The 27,083-nt window shown below is 60.2% G+C and overlaps 2 protein-coding genes across 2 annotated transcripts in view; one reads left to right on the top strand and one right to left on the bottom strand.

The window, feature by feature from the left end:
* The window catches only part of LOC149865316 (uncharacterized), a 180,631-nt gene that overhangs the window by 136,067 nt on the left and 17,481 nt on the right, over positions 1-27,083 (top strand). The gene's annotated exons all lie outside the window — the stretch shown is intronic.
* Positions 18,059-25,906, bottom strand: LOC149865321 (uncharacterized). The gene is made up of 9 exons (XM_090041298.1): positions 25,781-25,906; positions 24,788-25,117; positions 24,049-24,348; positions 23,526-23,630; positions 22,930-23,304; positions 22,517-22,828; positions 22,060-22,392; positions 20,804-21,085; positions 18,059-18,234 (listed from the first exon to the last, which is right to left on the bottom strand). Exons 1-9 carry the CDS (start codon positions 25,863-25,865, stop codon positions 18,200-18,202), a joined length of 2,157 nt encoding a protein of 718 aa, XP_089897424.1. The 5' UTR covers positions 25,866-25,906; the 3' UTR covers positions 18,059-18,199.

The raw sequence follows: 27,083 nt of genomic DNA on the forward strand, positions 1-27,083 counted from the left end.
AAGCATCCAGGAACATCTCCTTGCTAAAGGGGAGGCACACACCCAATAGAAGGGAAGGACCATCACCAGGAGGACTATACTGCGGTTGCTTGGAGATGCAGGGGGGCAGTCAGGAAGACCAAGGAGGAGATCATAGAATCATAGAATCACTGAGTCGGGGGGGACCTAGACAGATCATTGAGTCCGACCCCCGCCATGGGCAGGAAGGAGCACTGGGGGTGGGAGGGGTCATAAGGACCCCAGCCGGGTGCCTGTCCAGTCTCCTCTTGAAGATCCCCAGGGAAGGGGAGAGCACCCCCTCTCTGGGAGCCTATTCCCGGCTCTGGCCACCCGTACCATGAAGCAGTTCTTCCTAATATCCAACCTCAACCTCTCCCCCCCTCAGCTTGTGGCCATTGTTCCTGGTGACCCCAAGGGGGGCCCTGGTGAACAGACTTTCCCCGAGTCCCTGCTGCTGGCCCCTTTCACAGATTTCATAGACATTAGGGCTGGAAGGGACCTCAGAGATCATCGAGTCCAGCCCCCTGCCCAAAGGGCAGGAAGTCAGCTGGGGTCATAGGATCCCAGCAAGATAAGCATCCAACATGTGATTTTGTCCATGCCGCAGCCCCTCAGCTTGCCCACCAGAACTGGGGGGGACACTGTGTCGAAGCCTTCTGGAAGTCCAGGAAGACGACATCAACTTCCTCCTTCTCATCTAAGCTCTTTGTTACTTTGTCATAGAAAGAGACCAGGTTAGTCAGGCAGGATCGGCCTTGCACAAACCCCTCAACCTCACTTCCTCTGCAGGGCTCTCACAAATGTGGCCCTTGATCATTTTTTCAAAGACCTTCCCCAGGAAAGAAGTGAGGCTGACTGGCCTGTAGTTGCCAGGCTCTTCCTTTCTCCCCTTCTTGACAATAGGGACCACATTGGCCCTTTTCCAGTCCTCAGGGACTTGGCCTGAGCACCAGGAGTCCTCGAACAGCTGTGCTGATGGCTCTGCAACGACACCAGCCCATTCCCTCAGCACCCACCGATGAAGGTCATCCAGGCCTGCTGACTTGGACACATCTAAGCCCTCCGGGTAATCCTTAACTAGGTCTGATCTAGCAGTCGGGGGACTCACATCCTTCCCAGGCCTCTCTCCGCTGTCACCCGAGAGCGCCCCATTGTCAGCAGACAGGGACACGGAGGCAAAGAATTTGTTGGAGAGTTCGGCCTTCTCTCGCGCGTCCATCACCAGCTGCCCTGCCCTGCCTCGTAGGGGTCCAATGTTACCCCAAGACTTCTTCTTGCTACCTGTAAACTTGAAGAAGGACATTTTGTTTTCCTTAATCCCAGAAGCTAATCTAAGCTCCAGTGCTGCTTTAGCCTCCCTCACAAGCTCGGGTCAGGGAGGTGTACTCCTCCTTTGTCCCTGCCCCCTGCTTCCACCACCAGTACGCTTTTTTCTTTGCCCTCAGGCCACCCTGGATATCCGTGCTCAGCCATGGAGGTTTCTTGGACCCTTTTCCCACCTTCCTGCACAGGAGAATTGCGTCCTGCTGCGCCCCAAGGATAGCCTTCCTTGAGGAAGGACCACCTTTCCTGGACCCCCAATCTAGTACCCCTTGGGCTCCGAGTGCCTCCCTGACTACTGCCCTGAGCACATCGAAGTTGGCTTTTGTAAAGTCAAGCATCTGCGCTGTGCTAGTTCCCCTCCCCACCTTCCTCTGAAGAGCAAACTGGATCATTTCATGATCACTGTCCCCAGCCCCCCTTGTACTAGCACCTGCCCCACAGGTCGTCCCCAGGGGCTAACACCAGATCCAGTACGGCGTTTTCCCTCGTGGGGACGAGCACCTCCTGCACGAGGTGCAGGTCCTGGACGCACGTCAGGAGCCTTCGTGAGTGGCTCGACCTGGCTGCCTGCTCCTCCCCGTTGGTGTCAGGGTAATTCATATCCCCCATGACCACAACATCCCTTGCAGACACGTCTGCCCCAGCTGCCAGGAGAATTCCTGATCCAGCTCTTCCTCCTGATGTGGTGCCTGTAGTAAACCCCTACCACCAGGTCCCTCTCCCCCCGCCCTCCTTGAAGTTTGACCCACAGGGTCTCAGTTAAGCCTTCCTCTGGTCCCATTTGGCAGGTAGAGCTGGTATACTGGTCCCTGACACAGAGCGCAAACCCCCCCACACACTTTTTTTCCCTTCCTATCTCTTCTAAACAACCTATAGCCCTCTATGTCTACTGCCCAGTCAAAAGTTTCATCCCACCATGTCTCCACTAGGCCAGCCAGGTCGATTTTACTACTTGCAAGCAGGAGAGCAAGCTCCTCCTGCTTGTTCCCCAGGCTTCTGGCATTAGGGAAGAGACACCTTAATCCCCCTGTGGGAGCCCTGGGCACCCCCCTTCCTGGGAGACAACTGGTCCCTTGGTATATACCTGAGCTCTTACCTGGGCAGGCCCTACACCTGGTTGAGTTGCCTCTTGCTCCTGTGGATCCCTATCCCCCGACCAACTTAGTTTAAAGCCTGCTGGAGGAGGTCAACTAGGCTGCAAGAAAACAAACTCTTACCTTTGGGGGAGAGATGGAGACCATCACGCCCCAGGACGCCCTCTGCTCTGAAGTGCGGGTCGTGGCCCAGGAAGCCAAATCCGCCATGATGACACCAACTCCGGAGGCGCCAGTTCACCTCACGGATGCAGGCGCTCTGCCACTGGCCTCCACTAACCGGGAGGAGGGACGAAAAGACCACCTGGGCCCCCAACTCTCTAAGCTTGGCCCCCAGGACCATGTAGTCACCCGTGATCTGGTCCGGACGACTCCAGGCCACATCACTGGTTCCCACGTGGATGAGGACCATAGGATAGTAGTCGGAAGGCCGGATGAGGTCAGTGATCTTCCCTGTGACGTCCCCAATCTTGGCTCCTGGGAGACAGTACACTTCCCTCACATCGGGGTCCGTGCGGCGGATGGGCCCCTCCGTTCCTCTGAGGAGGGAGTCCCCCATGATGATGACCCACCGTCTCTTCCTCTGGGTCACTGCATGATGCTCAGGCGGTACGGATGCCGGCTTGCTGGATGAGAGTGTGGCTTCCTCCCTCCCTCCTTCCTCACGCCCAGTCTCCTCCAGCGCTGCCAGGGCCACATACCTGTTCCCCAGTTGTACTGGGGTGACAGCTGAGGCAGCTGCGTGCCGCCTGCGACGCCGCCTGGCCCTGGAGGTGACCGTCCTCCATTCGCCTCCTGCAGACCCCCGGGTGGTGACAGCCTGAGGGGACGGGCCCTGCAGAGAGAGAAAGTACCCGTCAATCTCGTCCTCCACGGCCCTGATCCCCCGCAGCCTGCTCACCTCCGCCTGGAGCTCTCTCACCTGCCCCTCCAGCGCCGCAGTCCTGGCACAGGTGGGACAGGTGAGAGAAGCCCCCGCTGCCAAGTCCCCCCCGGCCCCAGGGACCAAGCCAGGCAGCCCCCACAGGCAGGTGGCCCCCCCGCGTGGAAGCCTCACGGGTCCCGGGTCCAGAGGCAGCCGTGGGGCAGGAGCCCTGGCTGCACTCCGCGTGACAGCTCCCATGCTGCCACCCCCACGCGCTTACCTGGGGACGACTGCGGCTGCTGTTGCTGCTGCCGTTGGCTCGCCTGCTGCCTGCTGCCTCTCGCGCTCCTCCCTGCGTGAACCCCGGTGCAAACTCCAGCGCACCCCTAAAGAGCGCGCCTGTTTGCACTCCCTGTTCGCACAGATCGGGAGCGCGGCTACTGCCCGGCGCGGCTACATGGGGTCAGGCGGGGAAAGAATCCCCTGCCCGATCGCCCTCACCTGGCCCCACTCCCTCCCTCCCCTTCCCCTTCCCCAGCTCACCTCCTCATTGCCGCAGCTGGCCCTCCGCTGCCGATGGCGGCTGCTCCTGCTGCTGCTGGTGCTGTTGCCGCTGCCTCAAGGGTGGGGGACACCAGGGGCACGTGTGCTCCTTCTGGCGTCCTCAGCACAACTGGGACTGGGACTAGCTTCCCGGATCAAGGACAACAAGAAGTCCTTTTTTAAATAAACAGGGGGCAAAAAGAAGGTTCTGGGTAATGTGGGGCCCCTGCAGGACACGCTAGGAAGTTTGGTCATCACACCAGATGACAAAGCTAACCTATTTAATGATTTCTTTGCCTCTATTTTCCTAAGCAGGGACTGGAACATCCACCCCCCTCTCCAGGCCCCCCCTCAGGCCCCAGGGGAGGCGCACCTAGGGCAAGGGTTAGCGAGGAACTAGCTAGGGAACTTCTGGAGGGACTGGATGTATTCAAATCAGCTGGTCCAGACAATCTCCACCCTCAAGTACTGAAGGAATTGGCTGAGGTCATTGCGGGACCCCGGCACGGCTTTACGAGCACTCATGGGGCTCTGGTGTGGGGCCGGAGGACTGGGAGAGGCCAACATGGTTCCCATCTTCAAAAAGGGAGGAAGGAGGACCCAGGAAACTTATAGGCCAGTCAGTCTTACCTTGATCCTGGGTAAGCTTTTTTAGAGAATTACCCTGGCACATGTCCGTGAGGGACCAGCAGATGAGATTATACTTAGGGGAACCAACACAGGTTCATTAGTGGCAGGTCCTGTCAGAGCAACCTGGCGGCCTTCTACAACCAGGTCACCAAATCCTTCGATGCAGGGGTAGCAGTGGACATTGTCTTCCTGGACTTCCAGAAGGCCTTCGACAATGTCTCTCACCCCGTTCCCATTAAGAAACTGGGGGGCTGTGGTGTCGACACCCACACAGTCAGATGTGTCACCAACTGGCTGGAGGGCCGCACCCAGAGAGCGGTGGTGAACGGGTCATCTTCGACCTGGAGGGATGTGGGCAGTGGGGTCCCCCAGGGCTCGGTCCTCGGGCCCGCACTGTTCAACATCTTCATCAGGGACTTGGATGAGGGGGTAAAAAGCACCTTGTTCAAATTTGCTGATGACACTAAGCTGTGGGGATTTGTGGGCATTCGGGGAGTCCCTGTTCCCCCGAGCACTCCCGGGAGTGACTAGAAATAATGCTTACAAGCTGGCAGAGGGTAGATTTAAGCTAGACATCAGGAGGCGCAACTTCATGGTCAGGGCAGCTAGGATCTGGAACCAACTTCCAAGGGATGTGGTGCTGGCTCCTACCCTGGGGGTGTTTAAGAGGAGGCTGGATGTACACCTTGCTGGGTCGTTTGACCCCAGTACTCCTTCCTGCCATGGCAGGGGGTCGGACTAGATGATCTCAGGTCCCTTCCAACCCTAGAAACTATGAAACTATGAAACACATGGGCCAGGATCCAGTAAGCAGGGAGGTCCCTCCAGGCTGCATCCCTCTGCTCCTTGGTCCTCCGGCTCCCCCCAGGAGGGAAGAGTGTTCCTGCTGCCTAATGCAGCCCCATACCATGCTGGTCTGCAGCTCAGTGCTGCTTGCATGCTGGTCTGGACCAGCTCTGTGCTACCTCAGGGAGAGGGTAAGGGAACTGCTTCCAAGTCCAGAGTCAGGACAGGAGGCAGGTGTGGACACAAGCTCTTACCGAGGATGACCAGGTGGACGTCCTCCTGCAGCGGCTGCACCAAAGCCACTTGGCGGATGTGGCAGGAGAAGTCACTGCTGGGGTCGCTATGGGAGGGGGCAAAGATGTAGATCAGGGTGAAGCTGAAGGTCCCATCCAGGTTCCTCTGGGGGCTGGAGCGGGTGCAGCCCTGCAGGACCTGCCCGTCCCAACCACACCACGTCCACGTCCTTGGGGAAGAGCCCCCAACATGGTACAGGAGCGAGGTCTCAGTGTCGGCCACAGCAGGTTGTCTTGGGATGGAGATCACTGGGGAGCTGGAAGGAGAGAGTCACTATGTGCTTTGGGGCTTCGGGTGATGCAAGTGCCAGTCCCTCGGCCACCTCCAGCTGGCACTGAGCCAGGGAGGCCACGTGGAGCCTGAGCTGCGTGTCTGCCTTGGTGCTCCACTGGCAGACACCCACGGGCAGGCATCTGGGGATTTGGGACTGTCAGAGGGGAGACGAGAGTGCTGGCGGCATGTCCGGTAGCAAGTGCCCTTCCTCTCCCAGGCAGCACTCAACGCCTGTCAGCATGCCACTGCACAAGGTTTCCCGGTGCCCCTGGGGTGAGGCCGAGGGCCCTGCCCACAGCCAGGCTTGGACACAGCCACAGCAACTAGACCCCTGGTCTCTTCAGTCTGTGTGCACGTGCCGCCTCTGCCCACATCCAGGCCAGGCATAGGAGTAACCAGGGCCATCCCAGGGGCCCTGGTCTGGTCCTCACCGAGCAGATGCAGGGTGGGCATCCCCTGGTGCTGCTGTGCCCCGTGCCACACAACACACTGGTACACGCCCTTGTCCCACAGGGTCACCACAGCCAGTGGCAGGGAGGCAACTCCACTTCGCAGCTCCTTCTTTGATGGCAGGCTGGCTCCAGGCAGGGTCTGGCTCCTGCCCTGGTTGTACCAGGCCACCTGATCCTCCCCCATATAGTACTGCACCCACAGGGCATCCAGGGCCACCAGCCCTGCACTGCAGCAGGACCCCGAGCCCAGGTGGGTCAGGGAGGAGGGTGCCATGGTCACCTGCAGCCGGGAGCATGCCCAGGGGAGAGGAAGCAGTCGTGAGGCCCCGTGGGGCTGGGCAGAGAGGAGAGGCTGGGACCTGGTGCCTGGGGCAGGTGCTGGGTGCGTGGGCTGGGTGTCTGCCGCACTCTGACCGTCGGCAGGACTGGACCCTGCCTCGGCGCAGATGAAACCAGCAGCCGGGCCAGGCGTGTGTGACACGGGTGCTGGACACTGTTCCCAGGTGCTGCCGCAGCCAGACTGGGCTGTAGCAGGGCAAGGGGCTGCCCGCAGCACTCGGTCCATGCCGCTCACGCCCGGCAGGCAGCAGCTCCGCGCTCCCAGCACCTGCCCCAGTGCGGACGTCCCAGAGGGGTGGCTCTGGTTCCTGCCCTGCGCTTGGGGGCAGTAAGTCCTGCTGCAGCCGCTGTTCCCACTGCACCGGGCAGAGATGGAGTCCACAGCCGAGGGTCGCCCTCCCCCAGGCCCCCGCAGCCCCCCGGTGCAGGACAGGTCGAGCCTCCAGCCCGGGGGGGGTCTGCCCCACCCCGCCCCGCCCCCACTGGGCCAGCGGCCACCCCCCCCATCCCACACATGGCCAGACAGCAGCCGTGAAAGTTGGAGCCCTTGGTGGGTGCGTGCAGTGCATGTAAATGGCCCTGCGTGTGTGTGCATGTGTGTGCGCGTGTGTGTGCGGGGGGGCTGACCCCCTCCCTGTGCGTGCGGCCCGCAGTCCCAGTTGAACCCCCCGGGCGGGGGGCTGGGGAAGCAGCCTGCGCTGGGAAGGTCAAGTACCCGCCGGGCACAGCGGGTGCCGGGGCAGATTCACCTCCGTGCCAGCTCCGCTGTGCGGCCGGCGACGGGCGCAAGGCTTGGGGGGGGCTGTGATGTCTGACTGCGTGTGCATGATCCGACTGCTCGTCTGGTGTCCGCGCGGTTTCTTTTTCCGCTTCCCAGCTCCTCTGGTCTTTTGTGCTTGAGCTGTGTTTCCACTTCAGTGCAGTGTCATGCAGACACGTTTGAGTGTGTCATTAGTATTGTTGGTGTCACTGGGCATAACCCTAGGTAACTCAGAGGGATGGAAGACCACGAGTGTCGATGAAGCCCCTCTGGTCTAGGCTCAGGCGAGCCAGGCCCCCCCTTGCCAAACATTTGTAACCCTTTCTATGGCGCCTGTAATCTCCTGTCCTTCTGGAAAACTGGGGAGCTAAAACTGTTATCTGTGGAATGCAAGGGCACCCCTCGGAGAGGAGGGAAGGGAGGAGGGAAAGGGGAGGAAGAGGGGGGCCAGCTGGTGGAAAACCACTGCAGAAAATTGACCAGGGTATAAAAATACACTGTTGCAGGGCTAGGGGCGCAGGATTTGAGACAATACAGTATCCCTGCGCCTTTTACTTGAGCTCAAATAAACTCTGTCTACTTCTCCCCCCAGTGTGTTTATTTGGCGCGACGCACACTGGGCAACAAACCCAATTGTTGCCTCCCTCAGGCACCCTGTGCCAGCAACAGTATCATCCCTAGTCAGGTGGTTGTCAGCGAGAGCTGGGGTGGGGGTTCAGGTTGACAGGGAGATATTAGGCCGGCCACTTCCTTGAGAGGCGATCTGAGTGAGCATTAGCAGTTCTCATTTGTATAATTAGAGCTTGTGCTGTGCCGGCGTACCTCGGCAGGATTGTGCCCTGGCAGTGAGCCGGCTGCGTGCGGGGCTGTGTGCTGCAGTTGGGAGAACCGGGGCCCTGATGTCCCTGCCAAGCCCCAGCGCCCTGCGCCCATCGGTCCACCCGGTCTCCCTCGCCCTGGCTGGGCGGGTGGGGGCCAGTCCTCCAGGCTACAACCAGGAGCGGGTGGGAGTCGCTGCAGAGCACGTGGGGCTGCCCCAGCCCAGACCTCGCAGACAGCCCACTGCCGCGGCCCATGGCAGGGACCTGGGACTCCTCCACCCTCGTCCTCAGGGCTGGGCTCATTGGCTTTCACAGCCACGTCAGCCTGGGCCCTGCCTGCCCCGGGGCCGAACCACCAGCCAGGAGCCCAATTCCAGCACCAGCAGGTCTGGACCTGGGGGGGGTCTCAGTAGGGGCTGGGAAGCCGTGGGAGCCAGGTCGACACACGAGCCGCTCTCGCAGGCTGTTCTCCCTACGAAAGGGCAATTCAGGCTTCACCCTGGGAAAGAGATGGCCTAGGGTGGGCAAGATCCAGCAGCCATCTGCTTGGTCTCCCGATGCAGCACCCATTGCCCCACACAGCCACGGGGCCCCTGGAGTCTTTCCCCTTTTCCTGGCTCAGACCCGAGCCCAGGGGGAGCAGAGTTACCTCCAAGCCCCCAGCCCCCGGTCCTTGCGCCTGGCCCAGGGGGTAGGGGCATGTTTCTATTGAGCAGGACTGGTCACCAGGCTGAGTTCAGGAGCAAACGGGCACAGGCCTGAGCAGCATGACAGCGAGAAGCAAAAATGGGATTGTTCAAGATTTAAACCCAGAACCTTTTACACTTTAAGCGAGAATCGTAGCCCGAGGCCAAGAAGCCGGTTATGTTCAAGTGTTTCCCAGTTGTTCTCCCAAGGGCGGGTGCTGGCAGGGCTGGGACTCCCCACACCCCCAGGCTGTCATTAGCCCTCTGGTTTCCAGCCCTGCCCAGAGCTCCCCCGAGCACCCATGGGACAAGGAGGAAGCGACTGCAAACTAGGGACGTGTAGCCTGGCAGTCACATATGGCTCAGCCTTGGCACAGGTGCATGCAAACAGCCTGCCTTGATCCAAGGGTCAGCCAGGACCAGGGAGGGGTGCCCGGGCCTGGGGAGAAGAGTCTGGCTCAGGGCTCGGCCATGAGCTCTCACACCAGGAGTGAGAACTACCCCGGACCAGGGAGACACAGGAGAACCAGTCGCTTCCCTCGCTGCTCCATCCCTGGCAGCCCCAGTTTGTCTGCAGCTGCTCCATAGATTCATAGATGCTAGGGTCGGAAGGGACCCCAACAGATCATCGAGTCCAACCCCCTGCATAAGCAGGAAAGAGTGCCAGGCCTACACCACCCCAGCCAGATACACATCCAACCTTTGCTTGAAGACCCCCAGGGTAGGGGAGAGCACCACCTCCCTTGGGAGCCCGTTCCAGACCTTGGCCACTCGAACTGTGAAGAAGTTCCTCCTAATATCCAATCTAAATCTGCTCTCTTCTAGCTTGTGGCCATTATTTCTTGTAACCCCCGGGGGCGCCTTGGTGAATAAATACTCACCAATTCCCTTCTGTGCCCCCCGATGAACTTATAGGCAGCCACCAGGTCGCCTCTCAACCTTCTCTTGCGGAGGCTGAAAAGGTCCAGTTTCTCTAGTCTCTCCTCGTAGGGCTTGGCCTGCAGGCCCTTAACCATACGAGTGGCCCTTCTCTGGACCCTCTCCAGATTATCCGCATCCTTCGTGAAGTGCGGCGCCCAGAATTGCACGCAGTACTCCAGCTGCAGCCTGACCAGCGCCCGATAGAGGGGAAGTATCACCTCCTTGGACCTATTTGTCATGCATCTGCTGATGCACGATAAAGTGCCATTGGCTTTTCTGATGGTTTCGTCACACTGCAGACTCATGTTCATCTTGGAGTCCACTAGGACTCCAAGATCCCTTTCCACTTCCGTGCCACCCAGCAGGTCATTTCCTAGGCTGTAGGTGTGCTGGACATTTTTCCTCCCTAGATGCAGCACTTTGCACTTCTCCTTGTTGAACTGCGTTCTGTTGTTTTCTGCCCACTTGTCTAACCTGTCCAGGTCTGCTTGCAGCTGCTCCCTGCCCTCCGGCGTGTCCACTTCGCCCCATAGCTTAGTGTCATCTGCAAACTTGGACAGAGCACATTTCACTCCCTCGTCCAAGTCGCTGATGAAGACATTAAAGAGTATCGGTCCAAGCACCGAGCCCTGCGGGACCCCACTGCCCACACCCTTCCAGGTCGAAACTGACCCATCCACCACGACTCTCTGGGTGCGACCCTCCAGCCAATTCTCCACCCACCGGACTGTGCAGTCATCCAAGTCACAGCCCCTCAACTTGTTCACCAGTATGGGGTGGGATACCGTATCAAAGGCCTTCCTGAAGTCCAAGTATACGACATCCACCCCTCCTCCTGCATCGAGGCGTTTTGTGACCTGGTCATAAAAAGAGACTAGATTGGTCAGGCACGATCTGCCTGCCACGAACCCATGCTGGTTTCCCCTCAGCATAATTTGTCCTGCCGGGCTCTCACAAATGGGAACCTTGATAATTTTTTCAAAGACTTTGCCAAGGATGGAGGTGAGACTAACTGGCCTATAGTTGCCCGGGTCCTCCTTCCTCCCCTTCTTGAAAATGGGAACCACATTGGCCCTTTTCCAGTCCTCCGGGACTTGACCCGTGCGCCACGAGCGTTCAAATATTCCCGCCAGTGGCTCTGCAGTGATGTCGGCCAGTGCCTTCAGTACCCTCGGTTGGAGCTCATCCGGGCCTGCCGACTTAAAGGCATCCAGTTCCTCCAAGTGACCCTGCACCACCTCAGGGTCCACGCATGGCAGTCTGGTGCCTTGCTGCTGCCTCCCTACACTCCCAGGGAGAGACTTGTCGTGCCTCTCGCTTAGGAACACTGAGGCGAAGAACTCGTTGAGGAGTTCAGCCTTGTCCCCTCTGTCCGTCACCAATTGTTTCTGCCCATTTAGCAGAGGTCCAGCACGTTCACCCTACTAGTTACCTTACCCACTCGACGCCTTATGTTGAATTGTATTTTTAGGTGATCACTGTCCCCCAGATGGCTACCGATCTATAGGTTCCCTACTATGTCATCCCCCGTTGCCAATACCAGATCCAGTAAGGCATTCCCCCTAGTGGGACCATGTACCTCCTGCGCCAGGTGGAGGTCCTGTACACAGGTTAGAAACCTGCGTGAGCGGTGGGACTTTGCTGTCTGTGTCTCCCAACAGATGTCCGGGTAGTTTAGGTCCCTCCAGGCCCGGTCCTCCATGCTGCCCAGCCCAGCCTGTCCCCTCAGAGCAGCCCTGGGCTCCTGGGACCTCTCTGAGCCCAGGCAAATTCGTCCTGTTACACTGAGCAGGAGCCGAAACTCATGGCACTGCTTGGGCAGAGCTGTCGGCCCAGCTGGAAATCTCAAGGACCAACGCCAAGCTGCCACGGCGGGGGCAGGTGCCCAGTCTCCCCCCACCACAGCTGGCAGGTCTCAGCCCTGGCCCAAAGCTGGGCAGGAGGCTCCAAGGGGGAGAGACGTGGAGCTGATGTTCTCCCAGCCAGGCCCAGGACAGCAGCAAACAGCCCTGAAGCTACTCAAGGGGGCAGGGACAGAAGGTGCGAGGGAGGCAGCTGCCCAGGTTCATGGTGTAACTTGGCAAAGGAAAAACCACTGCACTGGGGGCTTTTGAACCCAGGACCCTTCACACCCTGACTCACCCCAGACAGGACCAGCATTTCCTTCTAGCTCTTGACCTTGAACTTGACAGCCGGTCCCCCAGCCCATGTCATGCAGTCACCTCCTCAGAGGCTGAACACAGCCCTAGGGCCATTTCTGCCAAGCAAGAGGGTGAAAGAGCGGGTCCTTCAGCAATCACAGCCCAGGATATCCCTCACCCTCACTGGAAACAAAGCTGGAATTGGTTTGTAGATGGGGCCAGGCTGGAAACTCCCCACTGCACCCCGAGGCGAGACTGACCTCGACCGGGTGCTGGGAGCGCCAAGCCACAGAGACACGGACAGTGCCAACCCCACAGCTGCTGAAGCCTCAAAGCAACAGCCTCATAGTGGCTCGTTGGTCTAGGCCGGGTATGAGTCACTTTGGGTACTTCTCATGGATTCAGTGGGGACAGCAGGCTCCTCCATCTGAGAAGTTTGGGGTTGGCTGAGAGATGAGACACTTGTCCAGGATGTGGACCTAGGACATCTTGCACCCTAGGGATGCAGTTAGGAGGGTCAGGAGCACGGCAGTGGTCACCCCAGCAGTGCCCGGCTGGGCCTAGGGCTGTGCTGGGCGGGGAGGGCAGCAGGCGGCTTGGGGAAGGACGCCTGGGAGTCCCAGTCGGATGCAGGGAGCGGGGACGTGACGTTCACCCTGCGTAAGCCTGTGCCTGAAGTGAATAGGAAGGGGACTGTGGAAGCCACCGAGGCAGAGCCCTGTGTGAGAGGTGTGAGGACCACAGCCCAGACTGCAGAGGGGTCACCCCAGAGGGAAGGGAAGCTGGGAGCCTACACACAAGCACGTGAAACACCCTGGTGCTTTCCCTTGTGGCTCCTGTTTCTCTCTGTGCAGCCCGGCACCAAGGGGTGTGCTGAACCCTGTGTGGGACATGCCCTTGAGCCAGGAGGGTCCTTGCAGTTTGTGGGTTTTGTATTTCCTCCCCTCGGAGGGCCAGATTGTGACTGTAGGGGTGGAGGAGACCATGCAAAGTGGGTGACGGGGGAAGACCCTAAGCTTGAGATTGTGCTGTGTGGCACCAGAGGAGCTGGCACCTGAGGTCACAGGAGTGACCGGAGCTGAGCCAGGGCACTGCAGCCCTGAACAGGGACCCGGGCTGGAGGTCTCAGCACGAGTAAAACTGGGCCAAGTCGAGGGAGGAGCCTTGCAGATACAGGGAAGATCTCTTCCAAAGTGAGCCTTGCCTTGAGGGCCTATAGTTAGCCGGATCCACTCTCCTCAGCCACGTGCATCCCTGGGGAAGGTGCGCAGGAGGCAGGAGAGCTGCGTATGGGCAGCAGCCTCATTTCTGGTCTGACTTAGTCCATCACAGGGGTGTCCCTGCACATGGACTGCTTGGGTGACCAAGCCGTGTGTGACCCGGCCTCCACCTCACCCCCACGACTGCCTGCCTCAGCCCTACCCTGGTGGTGGATATGTAGGGAGCTGCCACTATGGCACCGAGTGCCAGCCTTGCTGGGCACCACTGGGGAGGGCTGTCAAGGGGCCAGCTGCTGTGAAAGGAGGAAACATCTAGGGGACTCGGCTCCCCCCTTGGTCACAATGTGCAGTATCCAGCAAAGAGGGGAAATGGGGACTCGAATGGGCCACGCTAGAGAAGGAGGTGGACCAGAGCCGGTGAGTGTCAGCACTGCCACCTTTATTGTGGCAGCCCAGAAGCCGCCCCTTTGTACAGAGAGGGAGAGAAAGCGCTCCCAGCCCTGGGCTCCCACCCAGCCCCACTGCACAGACCATGGCTGGGGGAAGGACAGTAGGAGCAGCCATCCCCACTGGAGGCCTGGGAATGACCCAGGGACAGCCAGGATGCTCGGCTTTGTGCCCCAGCCCCAGCCGGATTCCCCTGCCCAGCCCAGCCCAGCCCAGCCCAGCCCAGCCGTGGCGTTTCCTAGGTGGGTGCGAGATCCAACCCTGCCTCTGTCCTCAGCAACACCTCCATCCTCAGCTCTCGGAGGCTCTGGTGGACTCTGAATGGCCTCGAAAAGAAGAATGAGGCTGTGACTTGTCATCCAGGGCCTGCAGTCCCTTTGCCTGGAAAACCCACCTCCCTGCACCCGACCACCTGCCAGGCTCCGAATGCCTCCCTAGGGTGCCTTATGCTCAGCCGACCCCTCTCCTGGAGCACACTCACTAGTCTGGGGGTAACGTTGCCCCCACCACCCTGAGAAGGGACTGTCTCGGCCCTGTGTCCTCGGGGAAACACAGGCCTAATAGTCCGACGGGTACTCGACCTGGTACAGGCACTTGGGGCACTTCCCCAAGTCAGGGGGCAAAAAGCAAAGTCTCCCTTAGTCCGCAGACCTAAGGGGTCTCTTAGGCATAATTTAGACCGACCCCTCAATAAGTCTCCCACACCTGTCAAAAAAGAGAACTTCATTGATTCCAGGGGGTAGGGGAAACTAGGGTACAGGGTTGAGCAATATCTTAGAAATCCTAGAGAGCAAATACTGGGGCTGAGGTAGCCTTTTGATCACGCATCTGAGTTACTGCCAGCTAGATATCTATCAGATCTCAAGTAGCTTACTCACAAGCATCTTCCAAAGGCCGGTGAAGTTTCCCTTTGGGGGCAAGCAGTTCCTTGCTCGTGAGTTTTGGGGTGAGAGAGAGCTAGTTTCAGATGGAAAGGCTTCTGTGTCCCCCGCATGGCTGCTGCTTCACCTCATGGCCGAAGAGAGAGGCCGCCTTCTAGCCCGTCCTAACTTTTATAGCCCCCGTGACCTCATTCACCTGGTCCAGTGGAGGCCAGCTCCGGTTGGGTATCAGCCAACCAATTTGAGATACATCATATGTTACCGGGGAGATTCCAGCCCACCAGGTAGGAGCCCCTCACCCAGGTAACTGATGCCAGTCCCATAGGCAGAGGGGGCAGGTTCCCCCCCCCAGGACTGCAGCCATCTCAGGTTACCTAAATAGACAGGCCGAGGGTGCAGTCCCCTGTGTGCAGGGCCCACCCTAATCAAATGGTTGCAGCCCAGAGATTTTAGTCACAGTGTCACAGGGCAGAGATTTTGGGGAGAAACCAAGGTGGCTTTCTCCCACACCCTGATACCTCTGTGGAAGAAATCTACTACAGACCTCCCAACCAGGGAGAAGAGCTTGACCAGGAATTCTTGGGTCAGCTCACAGAGGCAGTGAAGGCTAAGGATGTGGTAGTCACGGGGGACCTGAACTTCCCGGACATCTGCTGGGAGGAGCAGTCAGCCAGGTCTGACCGCTCACGTAGGTTCTTGGCCAGAGTGCAGGACCTCCATCTAACCCGGGGGGGCACAGCCCCACCGGGGGGACGCCTTGTTGGACCTGGTGCTGGCCACGGGTGATGACCTGGTGCGGGGGCTGCAGGTGCTCGACCACCTGGGCGACAGCGATCATCGCCTGCTGGGATTCACCATCCAGCGCAAGGTGGCAAAGGCCTGCAGTAAGGCAGCGGCCCTAGATTTTAGGAGGGCAGGCTTCAACGAGCTAAGGAGGATAGTTGGAGAAGCGCTGAGGTCCTGGAGGGGAGGGAAGCCAGGTGTCCAAGGAGAGTGGTCGCTCCTTAAGGAGACGATCCTCCAAGCCCAAAGGAAGGTAATCCCAACACGGATCAAAGGGAGCAGGAGAGCACACAAGCCTCCGTGGCTCACCAAAAGCATCTGGGAATGTCTCCTTGCTAAAAAGGAGGCTTATACCCAATGGAAAGAAGGGGTCATCACCAGGGAGGGCTATTCTGTAGTTTCTCAGGGATGTAGGGGGGGTAGTTAGGAAGGCCAAGGCGGAGATGGAACTGGGACTGGCTTCCCAGATTAAGGAGAATAAGAAGTCCTTTTTTAAATATGTAGGGGGTAAAAAGAAGGTCCCGGGTAATGTGGGGCCCTTGCAGGATGCCATGGGTAACTTGGTCGTCACACCAGACGACAAAGCTAACATGTTTAACAATTTCTTTGCCTCCGTCTTCCTAAATAGGGACCAGAACAGCCGCCACCCTGCTGGGCCCCCTCGGGCCCTGAGGGAGGCACACCTGAGCCACGGGTTAGCGAGGAGTTAGTTAGGGGGCTTCTGGAGGGGTTGGACGTATTCAAGTCAGCCGGCCCGGATGATCTCCACCCTAGAGTTCTAAAGGAACTGGCCGAGGTCATTGCAAGTCCCCTGGCACGGCTTTACAAGCACTCATGGTGCTCTGGAGAGGTACCGGAGGACTGGAAGAGGGCCAACGTGGTCCCCATCTTCAAAAAAGGCAGGAAGGAGGACCCGGAAAACTATAGGCCGGTTAGTCTCACCTCAATCTTAGGCAAGCTGTTCGAGAAAATTATGCTGGCACACATCCACGAGGGGCCACCAGGGGACTGCATGCTTAGGGGCAACCACCACGGGTTCATCAGTGGCAGGTCCTGTCAGACCAACCTGGTGGCCTTTTACGATCAGATCACCAGATCATTAGATGCAGGGGCAGCAGTGGACATCGTCTTCCTGGACTTCCGGAAGGCTTTTGACACTGTGTCTCACCCCGTTCTCATTAAGAAACTGGGGGGCTGTGGTGCCGACACCCACACAGGCAAATGGGTCGCCAACCGGCGGGAGGGCCGCACCCAGAGGGTGGTAGTGGATGGGTCCTTCTCAACCTGGAAGGATGTGGGCAGTGGGGTCCCCCAGGGCTCGGTCCTCGGGCCCGCACTGTTCACCATCTGCATCAGCGATTTGGACGAGGGGGTAAAAAGCACCTGTTCAAATTTGCTGATGACACTAAGATGTGGGGGGACGTGGGCACATTGGAAGGATGCAACAGGCTACAATCAGACCTAGACAGGTTACAAGGGTGGGCGGACAAGAATAGGATGGGCTTCAACACAGACAAGTGCAAGGTGCTGCACCTCAGGAGGAACAACCGGCACCACACCTACAGGTTAGGGAACTCCCCTCTTGTCAGCACGGAGGCGGAAAGGGATCTGGAGGTCATCACTGACTCCAAGATGAACATGGGCCGGCAGTGTGGGGACGCGGTCAGGAAGGCCAACCGCACCTTGTCGTGCATCCACAGATGCATCTCGAGCAGGTCCAGGGAGGTGATCCTCCCCCTCTATGCGGCACTGGTCAGGCCGCAGCGGGAGTAGTGCGTCCAGTTCTGGGCGCCGCACTGCAGGAGGGATGTGGACAGCATGGAGAGGGTCCAGAGGAGGCCACACGCATGGTCAGAGGGCAGCAGGGCAGGCCCTATGAGGACAGGCTAAGGGACCTGAACCTGTTCAGCCTCCAAAAGAGAAGGCTGAGGGGGGATCTAGTGGCCTGTTATAAACTAGTCAGATGGGACCAGCAGGCACTGGGGGAGCACTGTTCCCCCGAGCACCGCCAGGAGTGACCAGGAATAGCGGTCAAATAGCGGTCACAGGCTGGCAGATATCAGGAGGCGACTTCACGGTCAGGGTGGCTAGGGTCTGGAACCAACTTCCAAGAGAAGTGGTGCTGGCCCCTACCCTGGGGGTGTTTAAGAGGAGGTTGGATGAACATCTAGCTGCGGTCATTTGACCCCAGTACTCTTTCCTGCCATGGTGGGGGGTCGGACAGATGATCTGCTCAGGTCCCTCCTGACCCGACCAACTATGAAACTATGAAACTTCACATTGCGGTTGAATCAGAACTGACAGAGCCAGCTTTTCTTTATTGAGGGCTATACTGTGATCACAGGGAGGGTTTCATACAGCAAGGGGAATCACTCACTTGTCTGTTTCAAAGGATTTCTTGCACTCTCTAAGTCTACAAGCGTATTTATACTTAAGTCAGAGAAAGAGGAAAAAAAATACGACCTTGGACAGTAACTCACTGATCGTTAACACACACACAGACATACAGGCTGTTTACTTAAATGAGAGTGAAACACTGTGCTTATAGAAATAGTTATCAGTTTCTGGTTTCTCAGAGAGAAAAATAAACTTAACATCCATACACGGTAATATATCATAGACAAAAACAAGGCATGCAGAATTCGTTATCTCAGAATATTTAACTGAAATAACGAGTATCAGCACTTCTGGTCTCTGTCTGTTTTTCTAGTCAAATAGGTCAGAAAACCAACTCAATTACTCCTACTCCACACTCTCTGTGACTCGGGCATGATGGGAACCCGCGTTACCCAGGGACCTTTGGGCTCAGAGTTCATGGTGCCTTCCCCTGCCTGCCCGGGGGTGACCAGAGGAGACATGCCCAGGACTTGCTGCAGCCCCCGGGTGTCACCACCGCAGCCTCACCCCACGTTGCTCTGTCTGTGGCGGCCTCCTCTCTCCTCAGTTCCTGGAGGCTCTGGAGGGCTCGGATGGATCTAGAAGACAAGCGACAAAGTTTGCCAATGACACTAATCTGCGGGGAAGTGCAGCCATGCATCAGGGCAGGCTGACGATCCAGGCAGGCCTGGACAGATGAGTTGGATGGGTGGGCCACAACCAGATGCTGTTCAAGACTGCGAAGTGTAACGTGCTCCATCGGGGGAGGGAAAATCCACAACAGACTTACAGGCTCGGTGGTGCTGCGCTAGCTAGCACCATGCCCAACAGGGACCTGGGGGTCATAAATGACTGAAACAGGAATGTGAGCCACCAGTGTGATGCTACAGTCAGCACAGCCAGCAATACACTGCATGCATCAACCACTGCATCTCAAGCAAAATTAAGTTATTCTCCCGCTCTTGTTGCCATCAGTGAGACCCCAGCTGGAGGACAGCATCCAGTTCTGGGCGCCGCACTTCAGGAAGGATGTGGAGAAGTTTACAGAGTCCAGACAAGAGCCACTCATATGATCAGAGGCACGAAGAGCAGCCCATACAAGGAAAGGCTGACAGATACAGGACTGTTGAGCCCAGGAAACAGAAGACTTCAGGGGAATTGGTGGCACCTTGCAAATATATCAGGGCAGAGCAACAGGGGCTAGGCGAACAATTATGCACCAAAGCGCCCGAGGGGAAAACCGGAAACAACGGTCATAAACTCCTAGAACAAGGTTGCAGCCTGGATATAAGGAGAAACTTCTTTACGGTTCATGTGCCCAGACTCTGGAATAAACTCCCAGGGCGGTGGTGCAGGCACCTACCATGGAGAGTTTCAAAAGGAGACTGGATGCACACCATCCTGGGTTATTTGGCCCCAGCAGTCTTTCCCATGCAGAGCAGGGGTCTGGACCCACTGATCTCACGAGGTCCCTTCCAGCCCTACACTTCTGTGAACTGAGAAACAAGCCAGTGACTTGCCACCCGGGACACGCGGGTCCTGTCGCCCAGTGGAATTGGAGCCACTGGCCTTCCCCGTCAGCTGATGTGAAGGGGTCTGCACCAAGGGTGGCTGCAACGCCCAGGAGCGCCTTCAGCCCCCATCCGTCTGCCTTCGGGCAGTCCCCTCCTCCCTCGCCCACTGCACGGTGATGTCTTCAGCTCCTACATAACGGGAGGCTGCCCCAGGGTCTCCCGAGCCTGACCTTGCTCTCTTGAGCACGGCGGTCCGTGGTCATTGCCTTACAGGGTAATCACATAGCACCGAGCATCCCTTTAACCCATGGCTGTGCTGCACAGATGATACTCCTTCCTGTTGTCACACACTTCTCCTGGGCTATGGGCTCCCAGCCCCAGTCCCCCGCTCTCTTACGCTATGGGCTCCTTGGCCCCTGGTCTCCATCGGTGACCCGGGTCTTTGCCCCTCTCTCTGGGCCCTGCCCCGCTCATAGGCCAGGTGCGACTCCTGGCCTCCTCTGGCCCCACCACTCTCCAGCTGTGGCCGTCCTTGGCCTTTCGCCTCTCTCTGGGCCCTGGCCCCACTTCTGGGCCAGCGATATCTTAGGGCTCCCTGGCCCTGTTCACACTCAGCGCTCTTGGGCCCCAGACCCCGGGGCTCTCTAATCCTGATGACACACTTCCTTCCCTCTGTGGACTCTGGGCCCTCTGGCTCCGGGCTCCATCTCTCTATGGGCTCCGTGCTGGCTGGCCCCACTCTCTCCCCGTCTATCAGGCTCTGGCCTCACTCCCTGCTTTGCTCACACTCGCCCTGCTCTGGCCCTTCCACCTCCGCCCGTGCCGGGCTTCAGGCCCCAGCCCCGCCTGGGCTCAGTTTCTCTCCCTCTGCGCCCCAGCCTCTCTGTTTCTCTGGCCCCTCTTCCTTTCTTTGGCCAGCTGGGACCTCCTGACCTCCCTTTCGTCCCTGCACAAACCACCAGTGCCTGCCCCAGCCCAGATGCGGTGGCAGGAGCCGGCCTGTGAACCTGCGGCTCAGGACCTCTACTTCCTGCAGCTCTCAGAGCTAGACTGCCCGACCAGCTCAGGGCCTGGGCTTATATGTCTCAAACCCCACCCCTTCTGCTCACGTGACTCCCTAATTGGCCCCTTCCAGACCTGCAGACTGCTTTTGGAGTAGCCCCTTCTCTTAAAGTGACAGGTGCGCCAAACACCCATGACAGCCAGGCAGAGCCACAGGCTGAACCTGCCTGCAGGGGCATGGGTGGTGCAGGGGCCAGGCTGAAGCCTGCTCTGTGGGACATGGAGTCTGCAGCAGGGAAACAGGATCAGAGCGATGGAGTCGGCCTACGCTCAGGGGTGTCCTGTGACACACACGTCACGTCACCACCAGCAACACTGGGCATGACAAGAGTCCGTGTTCCCCTTTGGGCTGAGAGTACTCGGGGCCTTCCCCTGCCTCCAGGAGTGACTGCAGGGGACATTCACAAACCACCCGGAAATCACCTCTGTGCCTGGGAACCATTGGGAAAAGCTCAGCCCAAGGGGGTGTCTGCTCAAACAGAGCCATGTATGTGGTGCAAGGCACAGCAGCTTCTGGGCTTCACCACCCCAGCATCCCCCCATGCTGCCTGGCCCACACACTCATACCTGTGAGCCCAGGACTGGTACTCACCCCTATCATCCTCGGGCCCCGTGGGGGGGCACTGCTGCTGGGACTCCGTGCTGTGGGACTCCCTGTCCGGCACCTGGCTGGGGGTGGGGGTGTGGATCCTGGGGGGGTCTGAGCTCTCCACGGCCCCACGCTCCTTCTTGCATGCTTTCTTTCCTAGCAAGGTCATTGCCACCTGCTTGGGGAAGGACCCTGATAGAAGGCTCTTCACAGTCACCGGCTGCCCAGGGACCACGGCCTGTGGCAGGCAGACCTCTCTGAGCTCTGGAGGGCGCGGATGGCAGTCTGCAAAGGGTGGGAGCAGCACGTCAGCAAGCAGCCCCTGCCCCTGGTACCAGACACATGCTCACTCACTACCCTGTCTGGACTGAGCCCAGCTCCTGGCAGCCTCTGCCGTGGACTTCTGTCACACACCCAGAGCAGCAAGAGGCGCCCCCGGTCGCAGGCAGCCTCCAGGAGGGCCGGGTGTGAGGGGTCAGGCACTGCCATGGAGTCACAGCCCCTCTGGGATGGACTGGGAGACAGGCGGGTCTGCTCCCCTCCCCTACGGACCCTATTGTTCCTATTGTGGGAAAGGCCTCTGCCTGCTCTTCATGGTCGCCCTCCCCCATCTCTGGCCTGTCCCTTCCCACTGTGACCTGAAGCCCAAAGACACCTTTTCAACAAGTTACTGGTTGTGGCAGTCGTGGCTCCTGCTCCCAGGGCTCCCACCAAGGCACCAGGCTTACCCGCTCCTGCCCTTGGTCACAGGAGGAGGAAGCAAGGCAGAGCTCAGCTTGTGGCATCGCTCTGAGGGGAGCAGGGTCTTCAGAGATTCATGTTACCAGGGGCTGGAAGGGACCTCGCAGACCACTGAGTCCAGCCCCCCCGCTCTAGGCAGAAAGAGAATTGGGGTCAAGTGACCCCAGGGGGGTGACTGTCCAGTCTCCTCTTGAAAACCTCCAGGGCAGGTGACTGCACCGCCTCTGAAGGGATTTTATTCCACAGTCTGGACACCCTGACTGGGAAGGAGTTTTTCCCGTATTGAACCTCAAGCAGCCTTCCAGTTTATATCCATTGGTCCGGGTCTTCCCCAGGGGTGCCGTAGTGAACAGCCGGGGGTCGGGCAAGGCCCTGGAGTCACAATCCCTCTCAGCTGGGTTGGGTGATAGGTGGGTCTGCTCCCCTTTGGACCCACGATGAACAGAACAAAAGTGGGGTCCATGACCAGATCCTTACCCTGCAACTGCCACCGGGCCTGTCCCATCCCTACCGCTTACCGCTGCTCCTCTCGATGGGGGTCTCCAGGGCGAGGTGTCCCACGCGGCAGATGTACTCTGCCCCCTTCTCCTTGGCATTCAAGAGGGTGAGTCTGGTCTCCTGCTGGAAGCTCTTCCCGTCCCGTGCCAGGACGGCCGTGCCCGGCTCCACCCTCCACTCAGCCGAGTCCCGCAGGATCACAGTAGTGGGCTCCCCCTTGCCCCTCTGCAGCCAGGTCACGCTCAGCTCCCCCGGGAAATGCCCCGTGATGCCGCAGCTCAGGGTGACTCCCTTCCCCTTGGCCACGGACTCGGTCCGGGAGATTTCGGACACGTCCGGGGGCCGCAGGAGCCCTGGGGAAGGGAAGAGGCAGAGGCAGGGACAGGCCCCGTCAGGGGAGCCGCGGCCCCTCACACCCCACCCAGACCCAACACCCCTGCAGCGGGGCTGGGACCCCCGGACACGGCCCCTCCTCACCTGCATCCCTCAGGCTGAGCTCTCTCTCGCTCGAGGGCTCTCCAGGGCCGTGCTGGACGCACACTCGCACGCGCAGCTCCGGCCGGGTCAGGCTCCGGCTGGGCACTCTCCAGACGCTCGTCGCGGTGAACGTGCCGTCCGCGTTCTTGTCTATCTGCGCGGGGTCTGCCCCCCAGCTCCCGGCCCCGTCCCAGCCCCACTGGATCGGGGGCACCTCCCGGGGGTAGAAGTTGTGGAGCTGGACAGCGAACGGCACCTTGTCGCGGGGGTCCCACTCGGGCGACACCTGGATCTCCGACACCTGCGGCCGGGCTGGGGAGACAGCGGGGGGTTAGCAATCCCCAGCTCCATCCCCCTGACAGAATCAGGTCCAGGCCGCACCCAGAGGTGACATCGGGGCACTGGGCACTCACCCCATACCCGGATCTCCGGGGACACCCGCTCCTCTCTGATCCGTTTGCCCTCGTGGAGGAAGACACACCGGACCCGCGCCCCGTCGTCCTGCACCGCGGGGGTGAAGGTCAGGGAGGACGTGAGGCGGGTCCCGGCTCTCTCCTCAGTCACTCCCCAGCCCGGGGGGAGGGCGGGGATCAGCGGCTGGTGCTCGGGGCTCTCTTGGTCCCCAGCGCTCTCTGGCACCGTCCTGTCCTCGCTGTGGATCCTCTCCCACGTCACGGCCACGTCCTCGGGGAACGTCCCCTCCATGGAGCAGCGCAGGGTCAGCTCCTGGCCCAGCAGGCACCGCGCCGGCACCTGCACCTCTGTGACATTGTAGGAGACCGTCCAGCCTGGGGACCAAGCAACCAACACACAGGACATGGGTCAGCCTGGGATCACCTGGTGGATGCGTCCCCAGTCTGAGTCCCGGGTAGGGAACTGCAGGATGAAACCTGCCTGGGGAGAGCCAGTTCCCCCTGTGGGAATGGCCTCTCCGGCACCAAGTGTCACCTCCCCCCTCTCTGGTCCATCCCCTCCCTGTGTGCCCCTGCAGCCCAACTTCCCGCTCTACCTTTTCTTCTCTTCCTCCAGAAGTAAATGGCTGCAGCGGCCGCGGCTCCTGCTCCAATCAGGACCCCCAGGACGGCTCCGACAACAGCACCAGTCTGATCCGCTGCTGCGCTCGGTCGCCAGAGGAGAGAACAAGACAGAGCTCAGCTCGCAGCATCGCTCTGAAGGGAGCAGGGTCTTCCCCAAGACCCCCAAGCGAGTCCCAACCTGGAATCGCCCCCTCCCCTCCGGCTGCAGGTCTGGCACCTTTGTGCCCCAGCTGCTGTCCTCGCAGTCGTGGGCCAGGGTTTGGTCTGGGATGCTGGGGATCCCTGCGGCCACCCATGCACCGGGAATGCAGGGGCAGGGATGCAGCAGCCCGGGATGCCCCTCCAGGCCGGTGTCCTAATGGTCTTTATTGATCCAGGCCCTCCGGGAGGGAAGGAGCATTACCGCTGCCTAATGCAGCCCCAGACCATGCTGGTCTGCAGCTCAGCACTGCCTGCAGCCCTGTGCTACCTTGGGGAGGGGGCGAGGGACCTCACCTACAATGTCCAGGCTGACGTCCTCCTGTATCGGCTGCTCCAGAGCTGCATGGCGGACGCGGCAGGAGAAGTCACTCCCCACGTCGCTGTGGGTGGGGGTGAAGGTGTAGGTCAGGGTGAGGTTGAAGGTCCCGTCTGGGTTCCTCTGGGGGCTGGAGTGGGTGGAGCCCTCCAGGATCTGCCCGTCTCTCAGCCACGCCACATCCACGTTCTCGGGGAAGAACCGCCCCACGTGGCACAGGAGGGAGGTCTCAGCATCGGGCACGACTGGTTTTCTCAGGATGGAGATGGTCGGGGCGGCTGGAAAACAGAGTGAGTGCGCTGTGTGCACCCCAGGCTGGGGCATGTGTCCTTCCACCACCAGGCTGGCACTGGCCCACTGAGGCCACGTGAGGCCTGGGCCCCGTGGGAGCCCTGATGCTCAATGGAAAGAGCCCAGGCAGGCGTCACTGTGGCTGTGTGGGTCTGGGGGCCGGGAGAGGACAGCAGTGCCCGTGCCAGCACTGTACGCCGGGACGTCTGCCCATTGCGTAAGGCTTCCCACTGCTCCTGGGGCGAGGCCAATGGCCCTGCCTGTGGCTGGTGCTGGACATGACCACAGGAGAGAGTCCACCAGGGCCTGAGGGGATTGCTCACTCACCATGTGGTTTGGGTTTGTGGTTTTGTCTCCTCCACTCACCCACCCACACCTGCTCTCAACCCAGCCACAGCCACCCCGTGGTCCTTCTCAAGTCCTCACCAAGTGGGCGCAGGGTGGTCTCCCTGTTGTGCAGCTGCGTCCCGTAGCCCACAACACACCGGTACCTGCCCCCATCTGGCACGGTCACCGCGGCCAGGGACAGGGAGGCGTCTCCGCTCTCCAGCTCCTTCTCCGACAGCAGGCGGGCTCCTGGCTGAGCATGACTCCTGCCCTGCTCGTACGAAGCCACCTTCTGGTCCCAGAAATACCATGACACCCGCAGGGCGTCCAGGGCCACTGACCCCCCGACATCGAACCGGCACTGCAGCAGGACCCCCGAGCCCACGCGGGCCGTGAAGGAGGGCGGCATGGTCACCTGCAGCTGGGAACCTGCCCGGGGGAGAGGGAGCAGCCGTGAGACCCTGTGGGGCTGAGCGGTGCAGGGGGGAGGCTGCCCAGGGCTGCACGGCCCGCCTAGGCCCCGGCTGCCCCCACACCTGCACCAGGGAGCAGGGCCACGGGAAGGAGCAGGGGGCCCAGGGCTGCATCTTTCCCCCTGTCCTCACAGAGTCCTTGGCCCTGAAGCTAAAATGGCTCCTCGGCAGCTCCTCCCTGCTTTCGCTTTCCCTTGGGAAGGGCCAGGCCCCAGGCGGGATCAACCCAAAGGGGCTCCATCCTGTGCCGGGAGCTGAAATGTGTCAGGGACGCGGCCAGGCCCTCCCCACAGCCCCCGGCAGGGGCAGGTGCACAGCAGGAGGGGCCGTGCGCGCTTGGGGTTGGGTCCATCAGCTCCTCCAGGTCTGTGTGTCCTGGGACCCCCGGGCACCGTGGCGGGGGTGTCCCCTGCTGCTGGCCTTCACACCCCTCGATGCACTTGTACAGCCCGCGTGTGACACGGCCACCCTGAGCAGCACCAGAGGCAAACACCGGCCACCGGGATTTGCTCCAGGCGTGTTCACGAGGCAGCACCGGCTGCCCCTGCACCAGGGCTGGACATGGGCAGCCCATCCTGGCCCTGCCCCTTCGCCCCAGCAGAGCAGGGGTCGCACTCACCTGCTGCCCCCAGGACGAGCAGAGGCAGGAGCAGGCCCCCGAGGTGGGGGGCCCAGGCCTCTCTCCGTCCCCCCACAGCCGCCATCTCCTCTCCTGCGAGGCAGCGTGGGTCCCCGGGCCGTCGCTTTGTACTTTCCCTTTCCCCGTGCGGGAGGGAGGAGCTGGGAGAGGGGGCCAAGGTGCATCACGAAGCCGGAGCTGCTCCTGCCCCACCCCACGGGGCCGCGGGAGCCAGGGCCAGCCCTGCCCATGGCCCTGGGGAGAGCGGGGGAGGGTCGGCCCCGAGCTCTGCACGGCGTGAAGGCCCGTAGGGTAAGACTGGTTGTTGCTTGCACTATAATTAAACAAGACTCACATGACTTCCCAGAACTAGAAATGACACAGGTACACTTGTGGAGAGAGTCTTGCCGGGAGCCATGACCGGCTGCAGCAGAGGCACCAAAGAGAAAGGCGGCGTCTGACTTTGTGAGCGCAGGACTAAGCTGGTGCAGAGCCCCTCGCACGTACTGCGATGCGCCCACTCCCTCGTGCTCCTCGGGGAAATCCTCTCTGCACCCAACTGCAGCACGGAGACATTTCCCAGCACAACGTGTCCAGGAGCAATGCCCTGCGGCACTGTTTCCACCTGCTGATCCTCATGCTTGGCTCAGACAGGACCGCAGCAGATCATCGAGTCCGAGCCCTGCCCAGGCAGGAAGGAGTGCTGGGCTCAGATGACCCCGGCCACATTGCTGAAGACAGCGGTGATGACATGCGAACTCAAAATGAAGCCTTACACTTGTATATGGGGCCGGAGGTGGGAGTCCGGTGCCCCAGCTCATGGTTCCCCAGGGGAGGAGCAGGGCCAGCCTCTCCCTCACGTCTCCCCACACGGAGCCCCCGCCTGGGGCACCCACAGCCCAGCCCGGCGTGGGGCAAGGGCAGCGCTTGGGCCAGAGGGAAGCCGCAGCGGTGGCAGGGAGGGACAGAGACACGTGCGCCCCCAGCCCGGGCTCCAGGGCAGGAGACTCCTGGGCTCGCCCATCTGCCCACCTGCCCCTCCTGTCCTTCCCCTGCTGGGTCCAGTCTGGCCTCACCCCACTTCCAGAGCGGGCCCGGGGCAACTGCTGTGAGCCACTGTCCGTGTATTGCAGAAGCAGCCCCCAGCCTTGTCCATGGAGCAGCACGGCAGTGCAGCAAACCTCTGCAGTGCTGGGCACAATCACTGCAGGCAGTGCGGGGGGTGACACACTTCATGTACAGCCTCCTGGGGATCGGGGTCACAGGCCAACGGGAAGGGACAAGTCCAGGTAAATCGGCATTC

This window comes from Crocodylus siamensis, chromosome 4 (genome assembly GCF_052110815.1).
Source record: "Crocodylus siamensis isolate JL-2025a chromosome 4, ASM5211081v1, whole genome shotgun sequence".
Classification (NCBI taxonomy): Eukaryota; Metazoa; Chordata; order Crocodylia; family Crocodylidae; genus Crocodylus; species Crocodylus siamensis.

What these genes read in the sequence shown, in the direction of transcription:
- LOC149865321 (XM_090041298.1), bottom strand. Translation starts at nt 25,865, where the DNA reads ATGGCGGCTGTGGGGGGACGGAGAGAGGCCTGGGCCCCCCACCTCGGG. An exon ending in GCTCAGCCTGAGGGATGCAG is followed by an intron (nt 22,393 to 22,516) that starts GTGAGGAGGGGC and finishes TCCCTTCCCCAG; the next exon opens with GGCTCCTGCGGCCCCCGGAC. An exon ending in GGGGCCCGAGGATGATAGGG is followed by an intron (nt 18,235 to 20,803) that starts GTGAGTACCAGT and finishes CTTGTCTTCTAG; the next exon opens with ATCCATCCGAGCCCTCCAGA.